The following is a 19,115-nucleotide window of genomic DNA, read 5'->3' on the forward strand; positions in this document are numbered from 1 at the left end:
TAAGGCAATAGAACAACAAATCTAGAGTACACATGTACCTCAGATAAAGTACTGCACTGATAAAGTTCTATTTCCCCCATATGTAGACAGTTTATATAAAAAATTCACACTCTATCTAGTGCCCATTAGTTAGGTGAAGAGAAGTGAAAAGATTTGAACATCAGTGCAAATAATTCTTAATTTATACAAAGAGTGTGATGATTAATATCCTGTGTATCTTTCTGAACTGAGAAAGTGTGCATGCAATGATTCTGACTGGAAAAGTTTCCTCTCTTCTTTCAAGTGAGTGGGAGGAGATTTGCAAGTGCTTACACTGAGAAAGGGAGGGTGAGGTGAGGGCAGGGCTTGGCTGGCTTTGCTCCTTTAGCAAAGCCCCACAGTGCAAACAGCTTTCTTCTGAACTTCATTCACCTTGTCCTTAGCAGATCAGTGTTCTCCAGATTGAACTTCTGCCTATTTTTCTTCACTGCGAAAGTAATAACAATTTAAGAGAGGTTAAATATCACACTTCATGGGGAAATGAAAAAAGATGCATATAAAATAGCATTAAATCCTACTGACCCGTGTAAATGCACCAGTACATCCTGCAGTATTTGAAATCCTGCTAAAATTGTATTGCAACATGCTGAGAAACGCAACTTAAATGAAATGTTGACTACTCCTAGCCAGGGTTTTCTCAGTTTCTTGGGAATGGCCTAGCTTAATATGGGATGAGCCAGCAGGTCTGATCTTCACCCTTGTTCTAGAAATCAATTACCCGGCTGCAGTGATATTGATAATTATCTTATAAATAAGGAGGTAGCTACTCCCTTTGAAAGATTAAATCATGTGTGCCAGTCAGCTGTGGTTCACCTGAATGAAGCCAGACTGGGAATCGGATGTTGCTCAGCTTGGTTGTATTTTAACCTCTCCAAGTTTCCCAAATATGCACTGAGGGCAGCAAATGCCTCAGTGTTGCAGGCAGGCAGCCCCCCGGTGAGACCTCTGTGAGACCCCTGCCCTCGGCCTCGACCCGACTGGGCCTGGGGAGCCTCAGGCACCGGCACTGTCCCACAAGAGATGGGCACTACTTGGCACTGTCCTCTTGGGATGGGACGCGTGGTCGGTTTGAGGAGATGCTACTCCTGCATCCAGGCGGAGAGTCAGGGCGCCCCATGCCGAGCAGAGGCAGCCGGTTTCTCCAGCCCCACAGCAGCAGGTTGTAGGCTCTCTTCAGCAGGCCAGCTGCCGCCCCTCGTAGTCTGAATATTTATTTTAAATAAAGGAATAAGCTGGCAAACTCCAATCAGTGTGCCGGCGGATCCACAATACTCCGCTTCCGCTGTCAAGCAGCGTTCACTTGTACACACTTGGATTTTAAAAGCTTCCTGCTTGCTTCCCCCCCCCCCCCCCTTTTTTTTCTTTTAATAGATGCCTTGGCACAGAACACTACAAACCTTTGCCCTGGCTAGCTGGGTCACCTTTCTAGCAGGTGCACTCAGGCTCACCCAGCCATCGCACCCGCGGGCACCCCCCTGGTCCCCCCCACTCCTTGTCCCGCAGGGCTGCACGGCGGCTGGGACAGCCCGTGCTCCTGCCCCAGCGTTATACTGGGGTAATGAAGTAACAGGGAATTTGGGCGGTGAATCAAAGCTTAATATCCCCCCCTCCCCGGTCAAACGAGCTACTTCTGAGCGACTCCCCCCGCCCCCCCACCTCGGGAGCGCGCCCGGCGCCCGGCAGGGGGCGCCCTTGCCACGCGACTGCGACCAGAGGCAGCGGCGGGGGGGTGGGGAGGGGGCGTCCCCGCCTGTACCACCCCGCGCCCCGGCGGGGGGGGCACTAAGCGCACAGCGGGACCCCGGGGTTTTTTGGGGTGAGGGGTGCAAACCGTGCCAGCTCGCCTGGGTCAGGGGTTTCCCTGTGCCGGGCGGGGCAGAGCTCCCCGCCCCCCCACAGCCCCATCCCACGGCGGGAAGTAACGGGGGGGGGGGGGTGTGTGCTAACAATGGGGGGAGGGGGAAGTCGGCCCCGCCGGGCTCCTTCATACACCGCCCACCCCCCGCCTTGGCGAAGCGCTTGGGGGGGGGGGGCAGGCGTCACGCCTCCCCGCGCCCCCATTGGCCCCTCCTGCCGAGCGTCACACCGCTGCGAGCGGTGACGCAAGGCCGGCCGTCTCCCCTCCGCTTTTTTCCGCGCAACCTGCGCGTCGGCACCGCGGCGCTGCGCGGGATGCGCACAGGGGCGGCGGGGGCCTTCCCCGCTGCGCCCTCCCGTCCTGGAGTCCGCGGGTGCTGCGGCAAACGGGGGCCGCGCTTGGTCCGTTTTAAGTAGTAGTTATATGTGTACTTGGCACTTTTAACAGGTGAAAAACAAGCAGATACCTTCATTGTTATTAAGTAAAATATTAAAATAATTACAATGTAATTTAAAATAAGACACATCTTTACAAAGTATGTATATATTATACATGTTATTTTTCCCGCTCCGCAGTTACCGAAGTTGTACTTTACAGGCAGGATGCTCCCCTGGAAGGCACTGACTCCGTCGGGCTTTTCGGGATCTCTTTTTTTTTTTCCCCCCGCGCCGGCGGGGAGGGAGGGGAGGGCGGGCGGCACGGGCAGGCCCGTCGCGGATGCCGGTGCCGATGCCCCTGCGCTGCCGCAGGCGGCTTTGAAAATCTCGGTCAGGAACTGAGCAGCGCAAACCGCACGGCCCGGGATCCTCGGCATCTGCCCGGAGCGGGACCCTTGCCAAATTCCGGCGCTCTGGTATGAAGTTTGGCTGTGCCTGGGATGACCGGGAATGTCGGGGGGGGGGGGGGGGGGGGCGGTGGTAAAAGAGACGGTAAAAAAAAAAAAAAGGAATGAATGGCAGCGTGGAGGTGGGTGCCTCCGGACGCGCATCTTGGCACGGCAGGAGCCGCGGGGCCCGCGCCCCCCGCGGGTGCGGGGCGGGGGATTACACTTGTTGCCTCCCCCCTCGGCGAGCGGCCAAAACCGTGCGGGGGGAGGCTGCGCTGCGCGGGTTTTCCAGCGGGGCCGCGCGTGGGGCGGGGCGGCCGCGCTGGGCCGCGCTGGGCGCTCCGCCGGCGCGGAGGGGCGGGCCGCGCCGTTCCGTGCCGCGCCGTGCCGTGGGGTGCCGTGCGGTGCCGTGCCGTGGGGTGCCGTGGCGTGGCGCGGCGCGGCGCGGCGGCGGGGAGCCGGCGGGGCGGCCCGTGGGTGCGCAGGGCGTGGGCGTGCCGGGGGCACCGCCGAGGCCGGCCATGCAGATGGAGGGGGCGGGACGCGGGCGCCGTGACTCGGAGCCCCGGAAGAGCGGAGAAACCCCGTATAAAAACTACTGGGGACCTTTCCCGGGCAGAACTACGAAAGCTCCGGAGACGGCGGCAGCCCGCGGCGGCGGCGAGCGGGGCGGCGCGGAGCGGAGCGGAGCGGAGCGGAGCGGGGCAGGGCGGCCTCTGCCCCGGCGGGGGCGCAGAGAGCGGCGCAGGCGGCGGCTCTGCAGGTCGGGCGCCTTCCCCTGCTCTGCAGCACCGCCTGGCTCCCGGGGGGCTTTTACTCCCCCCCCCGTTCGGTTTTTTTTGTTTTACTCACTAGGTGTTTCCCCCCTCCCCTCTTCGCCGCTGGAGGGGGCGGCGGGCGCCGTCCGGCGGTGCGGGGCGGCTGCGGGGGGGGAGCGGAGCTGCGGCGCCGGGTGCGCGCCGGGGCTGACCGCTCGCTTTTCCTCCTCTTTTGCCAGGCGCGGAGGGAGAGGGGCCCCGGGGGGGCAGTGAGGAGCCGGAGCGGTGCCATCCAGCCCGGGGAGGCGGCGGCCGCGCACCATGGCAGACGATGAGAAGGCCGGCGGCAGCCCCGGCGGGAGTTACGCGGGCGGCTGCGAGAGCGCGCACTGCAACGTGCTGAGCTGGGAGCAAGTGCAGCGGTTGGACCGCATCCTCAGCGAGACCATCCCCATCCACGGCCGCGGCAACTTCCCCACGCTGGCCATGCAGCCCCGCCAGATCGTCAAGGTGGTGCGGAGCCGGCTGGAGGAGAAGGGCATCGGCCTGCGGGACGTGCGGCTCAACGGCTCGGCCGCCAGCCACGTCCTCCACCAGGACAGCGGCCTGGGCTACAAGGACTTGGACCTCATCTTCTGCGCCGACCTCAAAGGGGAAGCCGAGTTTCAGACTGTGAAGGACGTGGTCTTGGACTGTCTCTTGGATTTCTTACCCGAGGGGGTGAACAAGGAGAAGATCACGCCGCTCACCCTCAAGGTAAACCTGCCCTGTGCCCGGTCGCCCGGAGCGGGCGGGTGTAAGCGCCTGCCTGAGAGGAACGGGGCACCTTCCCCTCCGGGGGTGCGCTGAGGGACGGCAACACACCCCCCCCCCCGCCCCCCCCCGCCCCGAGACCCGCGGAGACCGCGAGTGAGCTTTTCGCCCCGCGCTTAACACCGAGGAGGAGTTTGCAGGAAAGCGTCCTGGCCGGGGCTCCTCAGGATTAATTAGTCTTTCCTCTCTCCCTCTCGTCTCGTTTGCTGGGAGCGTTGGCTTACCTGGGGAGTGCGTGTGTGTGTGTGTGTGTGTGTGTGCGCCAGGAGCTGCAGAGCTCCCCGCTCGGCTCTGCGGCAGCTTGGTTTGCCGGACCCGGCTCCCAGGGTAACTGGGGGGGGGAGCTTAGATGGTTTTAAATACCCGCAAGAAGGAACCACCGCCTGCAAGGGACGCTTTCTTGTGTGCTCAGTGCCCCGGCATAGAGGCATGTGCCCTCGTCTCGGAGACAGTTCGCTCGAGTTGATTAGGCAGAATGCCAAATGCCCTTAGGAATTTTTAGAAGGATTTTTTGGAAGATGGAGCAGATTTGGGGAACCTGCACTGAAAGAGCATGATGGGGGGTGTGAACACTTGATAAATTTTTCTGTGGGGAGGGGAGAGAGAAGTGGAAACCGATAAAAATGATTTCTTACCTGATTGTAGTGGTGAGCTTCTGTGTGGGGATGCATGCATATTGGGCATGTGTGCAATGGGCTTCATGTGTAGATGTATTTAGAAGTGATTGAAAGAAGTAGTGTTGCCATATTCTTCCCTCGCATGACACGGTCCCAGCAGAACACCTTCCCTTATCACCCCCTTGCAATGACACTACTCCAAGCTCTCACATTAAGCATTTCTTCTCTGGTTTGTATCTGAAGGCTCCATGAAATCTTTTATGAAACGCAGGGATGGGGGACAGGGGGGTGCAAACAAATGCAGCAAAGAGGAAGTTTATCTGTGTCTTCATTTGCTCATTTTGTCTTTCCAATTATAGGAGGCTTATGTGCAGAAAATGGTAAAAGTATGCAATGATTCAGACCGATGGAGTCTCATCTCCCTGTCCAACAACAGTGGCAAAAATGTGGAGCTGAAATTTGTGGACTCTCTGAGGCGGCAGTTTGAATTCAGTGTCGATTCCTTTCAAATCAAGCTGGACTCCCTGCTGCTTTTTTATGAGTGCTCAGAGAATCCGATGACTGAAACTTTTCACCCGACTATCATTGGTGAGAGCGTCTATGGAGATTTCCAGGAAGCCTTTGATCACCTCTGCAACAAGATAATTGCCACCAGAAACCCAGAAGAAATCAGAGGAGGTGGTCTTCTGAAGTACTGCAACCTTTTGGTAAGGGGCTTTAGGGCTGCCTCCGAATCCGAGATTAAGTCCCTGCAGAGATACATGTGTTCGAGGTTTTTCATTGACTTCTCAGACATTGGAGAACAGCAGAGAAAGCTGGAGTCCTACTTGCAGAACCACTTTGTGGGATTAGAGGACCGCAAGTATGACTATCTCATGACCCTTCACGGTGTGGTGAATGAGAGCACAGTGTGCCTGATGGGACATGAGAGGAGACAGACTCTGAATCTGATCACCATGCTGGCCATCCGGGTCCTAGCCGAGCAAAATATCATCCCCAATGTGGCCAATGTGACCTGCTATTACCAGCCAGCCCCATATGTAGCAGATGCCAACTTCAGCAATTACTATATTGCCCAGGTTCAGACGGTGTTCCCTTGCCAGCAGCACACATACTCTACTTGGCTGCCCTGTAATTAAGGACAGAAATTAGTAGACCTGGTGGGCAGAACGTTTTCTAAGAGGTAGGAAGGGGCGATGCGTCCCTTTGAAATGGGGTGTTTTGTGCAATGATGATCTGCTCTAGTTTTCAAGCTTGGGAAAAGCTTGTGGTTCTTCTAATAAATAACGGGAGCATGATCGAGAAAGAACCCCCAAATAATTGGATCCTACCCCAGAGCACAAGAGGCCTGTCATTAAAAGCAACCAGCTTCCCCTGAAATAAGTGAGGGACGAATGCTTGATGACAATATGGGTTGGCAATATCTGCTCCCATAGCTTTGGCATAGAGAAGGTGGGAAAGCCTTATTTTCTTTTATTTTTATTCTTACTCTAGAATGGAATCTGCAAAAGGGAGAATATGAAAGAAACAAAACAAAAAAAAAACCAACAAAAAGAAAAAATTCACAAAAAACAATTCTATATATATTCAGGAATTAAAAGTTAGAGGCATAAAGCAGAGATAAGCTGAATAAAAATGTATATTGGAATTACTGCGTTTGGGGTTTGCAGCAAGTGCTGTCTATGGATTGACCGTGTAGAATGTATAGCTTGCTTGACTAGAACGCTTTACCAGAAACAGCTTGCTCCAAATGAACAGTAGTGGATTGGTACAGTTATAAAAAGCGAAACATGTACGATGACAAAGTCCATTATTTCCAGCTGTGTGTGTGCCTCACATTTTAAAAATGTGAGAATGCAGGAAAACCAGCTGTGGCAAACAGAATATACTCAAGGACCAAAGATTTCACAAATAAGTTATCCGAGCAAAGAAGATACAGTAAAGTATATACATATATATATATATATAAAAGAAAAGAAAGATGTTGCTATATTTGTACACACCAACAGTAATCAAAAGTGCCTGATGCCTTCATAGAATTTGAAGTGAGAAAAAAATATAGTTTTGTGGTTTAACCATGCATTTTGTTTTATCAGGGACACAAGGATTAAAAACAAAACCATAAGCTTGTGAATAAGTGGTGGAGGAAATGCCCTATTTTTTTTCTTGGCAAATACCTGTATAGAGTTAATGTTATGTCAGTGTGCTATTATCCTAGGTACGTGTGTGTATGTGTGTATATATGTTTGTGTGTGTATATATGTACATGTTATAGGTGTATATCTATATATATACACACACAATATATATTAATGTGGTCTAGGAAAATGTAGCAATTAAGGAATGTTTAAATAAAGTACTATGTGTTTTCCAGTTTGCAACAGGATGTCATAGGACAGTGGGCACCTTGCAGTGAATTTTTAACCCACACCTAGAAATTTGGAGTAAATGAACCAGTCAGGATTAAGGTGGGATTCAGATAATGTCTTTGGTTGCAAGAACAAGGATTACAGTAATTCAGTGGGTTGCTTGTGAGCCATAATAATTCCACAGATGGAGAAACATATGACTAGCTGATCTTTTTTTTTTAAATTATTTTGTACTGTAATGCCATTTTGACATTTAACCCACTAATGTTGTGACTGCATACCTCCATGATGTATAATTCAGTGGAACGTGGATCAAAGATAGGTTTATTTAAACCCCCTGACAGCTAAAGAATATTGTATTAGTTGGTGATTTGAACACTAATTGTTAATATTTAAAGGAGTATTTTTAATAGAGTGCATTATGCATTCCAGGACCACTAGAATTTAGCAAATGTGAAATGAACCCTTTTTAAGAGTGTTGCACGATTGCTTAAAATTATATTTTATATATATATTATATATATATATTTTTATGCAAATATTAAACATCTTTGATCTGGTTGTCACACTGCATTTACAATTTCAGTACTGTACTTTATTTAAATGGAATCACTTTACATTGGAACAATAACTATTCACTTTCATTTCCTCTCCCGAAAGACCAGCAGGGGGAAAAAATCAACCTCCGCTGTTGTTTTCACTTCAGTGCCATCTCTGAAGGTGTTAAATTCTTTGTTGTGCTTTGAAAACCTAATGACTAAGTGACACTTGACTCTAATATTTTGCTTTTTCTTAGTGAGGAGGAAAAAAAAAAAAAAAGGGGAATTCAGGCTTTTGAATGAAAACTCTCTGCATCCTGCCTGGTTGCAGGCAGGGTCTGGCATTGGAGGAGTCAGGGGCAGGGGAGAGGGCTCGTGTCCTGGCACTGTTTTCCCCATGGAGCGAGTAAGGTACATCTATTTTTGTCACGCTTTGTACTTTTCACTCTGAAGGCAATTTAGTAGGAACATGATTTGTTTACTGAAGCACCTTCCCTGTGAGTCCTTCAGGAAGCGTAAAAGCTGGTTCATTGCCATTCCCGGCATTGACTCGCAGACCTTGTCCCCACCTTCCCTTCCTCCGGCCCTGGCTGCAGCCTCCGCCGGGCTTCGCATCCCCCAGACCCTGCGAGGTCCCCTCCAGCCCCCGGAGGGCCCGGGCAGGGTGCTCCTGGCCCGCTATGTCCTCTTGCCTCCAGCCCCTGGGAGGGTTCGCCAGCGGAAGCTATGGGGAGGGCTGGGGAAATAGGATCAGCTGGTAATGTGGTATGTCTTCTCTCGCCACAACTATTTGCAGCAAATAAATGAGTCATCTGCTCTTTAAAAGGGTTTGAGAATCTATAGCTGTGCCACAACCACAGAACGCTGATAGTACATGACACGATGTATTTTTCCTTGGAAGGACCCTTTTTTTTCCATTGGTTGAAAGAAAGTTTTGATTTACTTCCTCTCAGCTCAAATTTTATTGTGTTGGTTTTTTTAATGATTGACAGCAGCTAGTTACTTTATAGTGCATGCAGCAGGGCTCTGAGCTAAACTGCACCTTTCAGCATTTGCATTTTGATACATATATAATATGTTTTTATATATATTATATAGGTATTCCGGATCTGTTTTGCATATGTTAATGATCAAGTGGTGGAACTGGTAGAGCTTTGTTTTATTTGTAGCTTAAAAGGTGCCTGGTGTTAGAGGTGGGAAGAAGGCATGAGTTCAGGCCAAGAGTAAAATAAGAACCCCTTTTCAAAGCTGGTTTATTTCTGCGGTTTGCACACCTTCCTCTCCATGAAGTCTGACTTTTTTTTAAACTGTTTTTTCCCCTCCTCTTCAGCACACCGGTACTTTTAAAGTTAACGACTGTGTTCTTGCTTTGTAGACATCATTTTTCCCATCCAATCAGATGTAAGGTTAGAACTTGTGCTGCAAGAGACAGTGCCCCTTTTAAAGAACTGAACTGATTAAAAACATTGACCTGATTACAGTAAAACTGTTTGTACTGCAGCTGAATTTACTGCTAACCAACCGGGCGCTAAACATGGTTAAATGTAGCGATCATGAAACAACCGAGAGCTTTGAAATGGGATTTTTCATTAAATATAGCTGTCCTCCCAAATGCAAGAACATTTCTTCTAACAATAGAAGGGCAATTAGAAGACCAAAAAGATATTTTTCTAGTTTCTCTTATTGCACTTAAAATATTTTTTATCTTGCACAAAGGCCTTCACACAAATCTTCTAAACACCTCTTGTTAAATGCTTGGTTTGCATTATGTCAGAAGCTCCTACCAGTTCAAAAAAAAAAAAGCTTTTTTCTTTTTATTGAGAAAATGAAGTGTGTTAGATAAAACTGCACAGAAAAGGAAAAACTATAATTGCATATTCAGCTCCTATTTGAATATATTATTTTGTATGGTTTTCTTTATGCAGAGTTTCCCTTGCAAGAAAGAAAATCAGTGTACTGTTTTGCTGTTGTAATAATGGTTTGCTAACAAAATAAATAGTAAAAAAAAAAAAAAGCCTGCAAATTTCAAGACAGCTTGGCTAGAGCACTGCAGGCTCCTGCAGTCTGTAGGAGTCTGTGCAGATTTGCTTTCCCTCAGATTTCCTTAAAACTGTTGCCTTCTGCAAGGCATCCTGTTGCAGCAAACTGCTCCTTGGATTGCTCTTTTGGAACATTTTGACTATAGGCTTTGTCACAGACAGAAAAAGAGCTGATGGAAAACAGACTCTAGAGGGAACAGATTGTGAATTTTGTTTACAGCATCCAATATTTGGATTTTTTTTGTAAATAAAAAGAAGTTATTTTTTTCTATTGATTTGTGTCTGCTGTCTTCCGTGTCTGAAATAGCTCTGGCCTGCTCCTGCTGAATACCAAGTTCGCTTTCATTAAAAAAGGACAAGGGCAGCACTTTTCTGAGAAGAGCAGCGTTCGGCCGCTTTCCGATTGGAGCACAAGACATTTTGAAAAGCCCTGCCTTGTGCCAGCCAAGTTTGACTGGCTGTGCTCAGCTACAGAGGAACCTCCCCAGCCAGTGCCAAAAATACTCACTCTAGCACTGGTCGGGCCGTGTAAATGGTCCAAAATCCGAAAACTGAAACAGCGCTGCAGTAGCCCTGTGCTCTTGCTGCCTTTCCAGTTTAGATCCCAGTATGTGGACTGGGATCTTTTTGTGATGTCTGCGACTTGCGCATTGTTAGCTGCCTTGCTGGCAGTAATGTGAGGGTCCTGATGCCCCTGAGATGTATTTGATAGGGGCCAATGCCTTCACGTGATGGTTTCAGTAGGTCTGGGGAGCAATGGGGTACTGCTCCCTGGGTGTAAAGGTATGGCCATTTGTAGTGGATGGGTGCTGCAGGCAGTGCAGCTCCAGGAGCTGCTGAGGAGCGGTGATGCACATGCCCGTTTGATTCAGCTGCTGAATCAGTCCAGTTCTTCTCATAGATTCAGTGTTTACTCTCCTTCCCTGCCCTACAATGCTGTCCTTGTCAGCAGAGGTATTTTCTGTTTGCTGTGTTTACAGGGGAGATGCTTCTGTAATGAAGGCTAATTTCCTCAAAAGGCACTTCAAGGGAATATAAAATATTAATTTACAATGCTCGTGGCAATACTTTTCCAACCAGGGTGCCTCAGACTGAACCAAATTTGAAAAACATTGACTAAGACTCTGCAGCTCTTACTAGGCTCATTCATACACAGCACTGGGCTTGGAAGACTCTCACCAGCTTAAGCGCGAGCGTGAATGTGCTTATTGTAATGATGAGTGAACCTGTATTCCCCTGTAAAAACAAACAAGCTGCTGGGACTGCTCGTTTTTCCAGGCGCAGGAGCAGCCCCATTGATGAACGCGGGGTGCCTTCTGCACAGTGCTTCTTTTGAAACCTGCAGGGCACGGGATGGGACTGTTGGCCAGCCTGGCCGGGAGAGGGGGAAGTGCTCGACATCCCTGCCCGTGTGGCTTCACCTTTCCTCCCATGTTTCTGCCAGGAGAGGGAGGGGAACGTGGCCTAACGGTTCCTCCTGTTCACTTGGTCAGTTATAAAATATTTTAGGCAGTCTGACAAAGGCAGCTGCAACACCCAAAGATGCAGATGGAAATCAGGGGATTGGAAATCATCTACATCCAAATGCCTTTGCTTGTCTCTAAAAATCCAAACCCAAATGGATGCTCTTTTGCTTTGGAGTGAGTTAATTCCAGTTTCTCTGTTTAAATTTTGGGGGATTTTTTTGAGAGATGAACGCCAGTTGGGTATCTGGAGCATTATGAGTCCTCCTTCCCAAACCAAGGAGGAGTATGATGAGGACACAGCCAGCTGAATGCTGCACTTTAGTAGGTGGTGTTTTTAAGGAGGGAGGAGCGTTCAGGACTGAGGAAAGGGGTGGGCAAAAGCAAGGTTCGAGAATGAGGATTACCTGAGCAATAACACCATGGAAATCTGGAGGACATGCTGATAGATTAATGCAGGAGAGGAGAAATGGCTCAAGTCTTTAACTTATGTTAGCCCTGCTAAAATGATTCTGATCAAGGAAACTGTCGCATGTACAGATAAGTAACAGTCTGCAGTTCCTCTTGGCTGCAGCAGCACATTTTTATTTTATTGCATTAAAAACAAATAATCCCCAGGAACACCTTTGCCTGGGAATGAAGCTAAGTGTATCCTAAATCAACCCTACATCCTCTAGTAAATGTATCTGTAGTCCCTGGAAGGCAATAAATTAATAATGCTGACTTCAGTTTTATAAACCTGCTCTTGGGAAACCCCCATGAAACCTCCGCAGAGATTTTTGTAGCACTGTCATGTGCACCTTGTTCCCAAGTGTTTGTGTAGATCTGGTCACGCCTTCCTGAAACTGCCACCAAGCACCCTCCTCCCTTCTATTTATCTGTTTTTAGTAAAATTCAGTGCACGTGGCCATATGCACTTAGGTAAAGCACAGTGTATAGCTATGCACTGTTGCATTGGAGCTGGTGTAGTTTTGCAGCGATCCTCTAAATATCTATAGAAATGTGTCTGAAGCAGTTCTGCATGTGGGGCTCTAGACCACATGTAAGAAGCAAGAGCATAAAATCGAAATTTGCACTTTAGAGAAGAAATACTAAGCCTCCAAAGGCCTGATAAACTATGAGGAACAGACTCATGTCCTACACACTTACATTGCCTTGGGCTGTTCAGAATGATTGTTTTGTGGATGCACAGTTCCACCATTTCATGTGGCTGCTATTTCATCAGGATGTGCAGTGCCAGTACACGCCTGAAAAATTTTCCTTTTGCATTGGCTGGGAAAAAACTATGTCCTAAATACACACCTAAATATTGTGTGAAAAACATGGATATTCTCCATGGTAAAAACATCCTTTAGGTTCCCATAGTGGCTTGGAAGTCATAAATTCCTGATTTTTGAGAGGATAGTATGATTAAACATACTTGACCTTCTGTTGTACTTGAGGGTGAATAACTCTTCTGCGTGAGCAACTCTACAATTAAGCTTGTCTTCCCGAAAATAGAGAAATCCAGAAGAGCCAGCACTTTGAAAACGTGAAAGCCTTTGTATCTAACCTACACAGGTTTTCCTCTCTTCAGCTCCTCTCTTGGAGGGTGTAGAACAAAGTTACTTCTAAAATCACAGATAAAGACAGTAGACAACATGTTTTGGAGACATCTAGCTCATCTTTGTTAGCGTGCATGTCTGGTTACCCCTCTGCCATTTGAACAAAGGTGATGAGAGATGCTTGGAGCGGGAAGGCAGGCAATCCTGAGGGAGGTGTACACAACTTTGTGATGCTTTTCTCTCAGGGAACATGTTCCTTAGAGAAGGTATGCTTGAAGAACACTCTCGTGTCTTCAGTAGCTGCATGGCCTTCATTTTAACTGTGACTTCCTTGCTTGGGTCATGCCCTTAATCCAAGGCATCCATGAAATTCCTGCAGCATATTCTGATGTAGAAAAGTAATTGCAAGGAAATCTTTCTGCAATTGCAACTGTTCTTAATTTAACTCATGCTTTGAGGAAAAAGTAAAGCCACAGTCTTTGTTTTTTTAAAATCTTTTGTTCTTGAGTAATTTCTCTCACTCTCACTTCTGCATTGCTCTTCTGTGCTTGCTTCTCTGCTGTCTTCTCATCCTGATTCTTGCAGCAGAAGTGGAGGGATCAGCACCACATGCTCTTCAGGTTATCAGCAATTCTGCTGGTCCCTAGTGTTTGAGACGTAAGGTCTGAGCTAGATGGGTCATTAGGTGAGGTTCAGCAAGAGTTGTAGAATGTCTCTGTGTAAACAGGGTCCTGGGTGTCCTGTGAAATGCTCTTCAGAAATATTTCCAGTTCTCCACTAGCAGCTCTTCATGACAGGGAGAATTGTGCATTCAGGCTTGTACGAATGGTTACTTGGACATCTCAAGAAGTACAGAGTAACAGTTAAATGAATTAAAAATTTAGCAGCATAACAATTATGATTATATAAGGGAAAAAAATGCACTGCAAGGTGATTATTAAAAATGTCAGCATCCAGACTAGTAGAGAAGCTCTTCCTCAGCTTGAAGGCTTTTATTGTGGTTGTAGCAGGCTGTTCATACTCTGCAAACCAGACACTTGGCTTTGTGCTAAATTATCCACTGGAGAAGCATATACATCTCTTGTTCCTTACTTCAGGCTTTGTTATTTAGGAAACAACAAATACATGGTAGTTGTCTGCTTTGCGATAGTGGTGTGAACTGGGACTTGATTGATTTATTTAAGTGCTGTTTATAAGTAACCCTATAAATGTCAGCCAGTGGCGGAAGTGAAACCAAGAGCTTGGGCCTTCCTTCTCGCCAGCTGTGAACAGCTCTTTTGCATTTTTTATGGAACTGTAAAGTTGAATCGCACATTTTTTTTAGATTGAGCTTTCTGACATGCTTTCCATTTCTTCCCAAACCTCTGTCACCAATAATGTCAAATATTTAAGGTGGGATTTTCTAGTCTGCCAGACTCATTCTTGCCTGTTTTTGCTGAAGTCATGGACCCCTGTGGGGCCATGCAGAGGCATTTGTGCTGTGTGCTAGATGCCTGGGGAGCGGCATCTGCTTTCTTGCACCCGCCATGGGTCTTTACATATGCCACATTTCATAAAGTTATTCAAAAATCACAGAAGTCCCAAGAACTTGAAACTAACCACATTTCACCCAAACATAGCCCCAGGTTTGTCTCCAGGCTCTTACAGACGCTGCTTGTCACCTGCCATTCTCTGACCCCAGGAAGAATAGCTGTATTTTATACTCAAATGAGGAATGCAGCATCTGCCTTGGATCAAGCTATTGCTGTTGCTTGTATGAAGACAACCCATTAGACAGCAGAGCCTCTGCAGGGCTGGACTGGTGGCCGTGCCAAAATCTACTAAGAAGAGAGAAAAAGGGGCTTCAGGTGCTGGTGAGAAACTACTGGCAACCTTTCTGTGAAATGCACATGCAGTATTGGCTCAACACAGAACATGATATATTTGTTTTCTGGAGTTTTGTGGGCAGCCCTCGTATTTGCCACAGATCACCTGGTACATTACTTGCATTTTTGTTGTCATGGGTGCACATCAGTGACCAATGCACATGGAAGTACTCTTTAAATTGTGCTCTTTGACTGCTCAGAGGGTATTCTCTATAAGCAGCACAAAGGTGCCTAGCAGATATTCTCCACTGCCGAGTGCTTGCTCTTAGGACTCCAAAGACATTTGCATGGAAGTCTTTCCTATGGGATGATGACCTTCCATCATCCTAGAAATGCCCTCCCACAGCAGTGGGAATGTCCATGAATGATGGAAAGCATGGCCGATGCATCAGACACCTGAGCAAGTCAGCGGGGCCAACAGAAGATTTTTCACTTGGTTTTAGCCAGCCTTTGGATGCAGTCATAACAGCTACCTCAGTGCTCGAGGAGGCATGCAGGGAACACACAATGCAGATTTGGTAGCTGAGCTTGACCCTAGCATTACTTGCTAGTTCTTTGTTGTTGAATGTTTATTCTGTAATAGCAACCAAAGGGCATGACCAGGTTAGGACCCATTGTACCAGGCACTGTGCAAACACCCCTGTGCGAGTCCCTTCCCTTAGAGCTTCTCCATGTGGGAATTTCAATGAGCTTATTCTTTTCATTTAGCTGTCTCACAGTGAGTCAACTCATTTGCTTAAGGCAAACTCTTGCTTTTTTAAGAAATGGGATATACACTGCAAAAAGTGTTCCCAAAGAGGCAATTTCCATGAAATATTACTGAATTCTATAAATTTGTTCACTTGCTAAGACTGTCATGTCAAAATCTCAGCTTGCCTTCATGAGTAACTGAACTCACTTGCGCTCTTAAAAAGACTGTGTGCTTGATACAACACGTTTTTGTCACTGAGAACTGAAATCAGTCCTCTTTCTCTATAGTCAATGCAGAAACAGGTGGATTTCTCTCCTCTCCATCTTGAATTGCAATCACTTTAGGAGGTGAAATGAAGCAACTGTGGAGTAATGTGCAACAACATTAAATGACTGCAGAGCCAGAAGTTGCAAATATGCTGCAGAAGTTGAGCCCATACTTTGCATCTCTTGAAACTGAGCTTCCCCAAAATCAGTGGGTGTCCTGACTGAGTTTATTGCTTTTTAATTCTATGAAGGTGATGGTGATACCATACTTCTTTTTTTTTTTATTTATTCTTTTTTTTAAGTTGTTTGTCTGGCTACCAGACAAATGCATCACGCTCAGGAATGTTCTTAACAAGCAAAGATTAATTCCACCCTGCAGGGCTACCTTCACCAGTTGGCCAGTGAATCCACCTCTCCAAAATACTCACTGTCATAAATCCACAATGTCCCAGCCCTAAACTGACAGCAGGAAATGTTTATCCTGGGACACACAGTCTCACAGAATGTGTATTATCTCCCGAATATATCAAATTGCAGTGTTGAGAAAAATGTTGATATGCTAAGCAGTTTATAGACAAAAGTTGTTAGAAAGAGGGTTTAATGATCGAAAACCACTGTATATAATGAGGTTGAGGGGAGGGGAGCCTAATAACAGCTCTTTCTGTAATTCCACAGAATAATTTGAAACTCAGCTGTAAGCCTGTGACTATGGCAGCGCCCACGAGAACCGTGTACTGTGGTTATGGAGTAGTCTGTGTTTCCATCATCATTCCTTGTTCAGGGTTTATAGTTCAGCTGTAAAATACCCATCAGAAACTTGGTGAGTCCACATATGGCTTAAACCCACAAAAGGCAAGAAATTCAGAATTAGGGCTGGAAGTCCCCGTTCTGCCCCCTTGCTAGGCTATCACACTGTGCCATGCTGCCTTTCAGGAGGGATGATAGCCTGTGAGTGATCTCCTCCATGCAGCTCTTCACAGTACAATTGCTGGATAGTATGAGCTATTTTTTAAATATATAACTCTATCCCCCCACCCAAGGCATAATGTGCATGTTTGACTCATGTCGTTGATGTTGTGGTAAACATTAGTGGACATTTTCCCTAAGAGCTTGGCAACAAATATAGGAACTTACTGAAATAAGAACTTTATTTACTCTCTGAAAGGCATATGGATTTCTAAATGAATCCATTTGTTAGATATAGTTTAAATAACATGTCAAGAAAGACCAGAATGAAAACTTTTTTGAAAAGTATTTCAAATATCGCTCATTTTGGTTGTGCAATAGACAGAAACATTCTTATTTGGAAAGGTTGGGCTCAGATGTATTTACTTTGCACCAGTAATTTTAGATCTAGTTTTTATAGACATATTAAAAGCAAAAATTGGCAAATGTAAAAAAAAAAAAAATCCCACTGATTTCTTGGGAAACAACTGCTTCACTAATTGGAGGTCTGGCAACTGCACCATAGAGAATGTCCTTCTCATACTGGTCTAAGCTGACTTTCCTGAAGACTAGTGATAGCTCATGGCTCAGACTCCTTCCTACCTAGAATGGGGTTGAAGTAATTTCTAGTTTTTTCTTTGGATAGTTCAGAGTAAAAAACACGTTAGTTAGGGGAAGCCTTCTGCCCTGTCCCTTTGGGTCTGAAGGAGGCTTGCAATAGAGAGTGCAGCTTGCTTTTTTTGTTATTTATTTCTGGTCATCCCAAAGCTTTATGGGTAGAATCCATCCTCAGTGACAACAGTCCCTGCAGGACACTGGCAAGAAGAGCCTGGAATGAATATGGCCAGGCAAAGGGTCATCACACAGTTGGCCTTGACCTGTGCAGTAGCCTTGGTGCACACCTAATTTGCTGGGTCTGCACCAGCAGAAAAGTGACTTATGAAATCTTTTTTTGCAATAGAGCTGGATTATGCCAACTTTCTGCTTATGGAGGCAAGCTGGATTTTTGTGGAGCTATAGGAAGAAACCAGGTGTTACTTGGTGGAATATGGGATATGGGATTTCATACACTGCTTATGATGGGACCAAAGGTGGCCAGGGTTTTCAGGTAGGCCTGCCTAGGCTCTTTTCTTATACTGAACATATCAGAAACTCCACTCTTTCTTCATGCCTGGCCCACACTGCACTCCAGCAGCTGCCTCTGTTGACCAGGATGCTCTCATGATGCCCTGATTTTGGATATAGTGACCAGAACAATTCAAATACATCTCCTCCCACCTTGGAACCCAGATAGGGACTTCAAAGAAACCAGAACATCCCCTTGTATGCAGGGAAAGAGAGTGACCAAGGGAAATGGAGGTGAGCTGTCATGCTGCAGAGCTGAGGGTTTTGGACACTCTTGGGGGGCACCCCTGGTTATAGCCAGTCCCTATCAGGAGTGGGGATGGTGAGTAAGTCAAGATCACAGTCAGGAAAGCATTTTTTGGTTCTGGGACAAAACCTTAGAAGGTGGATGGGGACAGGAAGCAGCATTGGTTAGCACACTTGAAAATGAAGAGGGGATCAGGGATGGGGAAAAATTGATACTGAAACAGGGGATTTAATTATAATTACACAATTCATTTTGTCTTAGCTTCATTTGAGGCTTTTTATTCCATCTGAAACAGAACAAATGATTTTAAATGTGCTTCAGCGTTTTTAAAAAATGAGGTCAACATAGAAATAAAAAAATGTGATTTGCATAATAATATTATGTCTTTTGACATTTCATAGTCTAAATATTTATCTGGAGCTGTGTGGCAAATTTGTTTTGAAATAGCAAAATTTTCTGGCAGCGTGTGTGTGTGTGTGTGTGTGTGTATGTGTAAGTTTTTCTTTGCTGATTTTAATTATGTGATATAAAAGGCAACTTAGCTAAGGCCTATTCAGTCACAGTTCAGTGGCTTCTGTGCAAAACCAAGTCCTCTTCACTGGTTGTCTTGTGCTTGAAGGAAGGAAGCATGTGCCAATGAAGCTGTCTGTAGGGACTTCCTCTGCTCAACACCAAAAACTGCTGAGTTAGCGTATTGAGTGCAGAGTTAGCATATATGGCCTTTCCCATCTCTGAAGGAAAGAGTCCCAGGAGAGCTACAAGTGAAAACTCTTCAGGAAGTTTCTTCACTGTTCTGTCACTTTCTATTCACCTTGAAAGCCATAAAATACAATTTGGCTCATACGTCTGGAGGCAAAGCAAGAGCAAGTGTATGTTCCTTATTAATCTCTTATGGCCCAAATTTCTTCCCTATTTACTCCTCATATATTAATCCTATATATTTCCTCATTAATCTCCAGTGGCCTTCCTTTTTGCAGCAGGATGCCTGCATGAAATAGCCTGTTTCCTTCTGTGCTAAATCCAAGCTTTTTGAAATTTAATTTTGTGTGTCGAATTGATTTTTTTTTCCCAGTGTGCTTTCACTCATAAACCCTGATTATCTATTTTTAAG

General features: G+C 46.6%; 1 protein-coding gene across 2 annotated transcripts; it reads left to right on the forward strand.

Moving 5' to 3' along the window:
* The first annotated feature begins 2,696 nt into the window (after positions 1–2,696).
* TENT5A (terminal nucleotidyltransferase 5A) lies at positions 2,697–10,133 on the forward strand. Of its 2 annotated transcripts, none has more exons than XM_074819700.1 (3): positions 2,697–2,750; positions 3,721–4,237; positions 5,271–10,133. In XM_074819700.1, the coding sequence occupies exons 2-3, from the start codon at positions 3,803–3,805 to the stop codon at positions 6,048–6,050; spliced, it is 1,215 nt and encodes a 404-aa protein (XP_074675801.1). In that variant the 5' UTR covers positions 2,697–2,750; positions 3,721–3,802; the 3' UTR covers positions 6,051–10,133. The 2 variants fall into 2 exon arrangements, with proteins under 2 accessions (XP_074675801.1, XP_074675800.1); XM_074819699.1 differs by lacking the exon at positions 2,697–2,750 and adding an exon at positions 3,322–3,486.
* The last annotated feature ends 8,982 nt before the right edge of the window (positions 10,134–19,115 follow it).

The sequence above is a fragment of the Strix aluco genome, chromosome 3 (genome assembly GCF_031877795.1).
Source record: "Strix aluco isolate bStrAlu1 chromosome 3, bStrAlu1.hap1, whole genome shotgun sequence".
In the NCBI taxonomy this organism is placed as follows: Eukaryota; Metazoa; Chordata; class Aves; order Strigiformes; family Strigidae; genus Strix; species Strix aluco.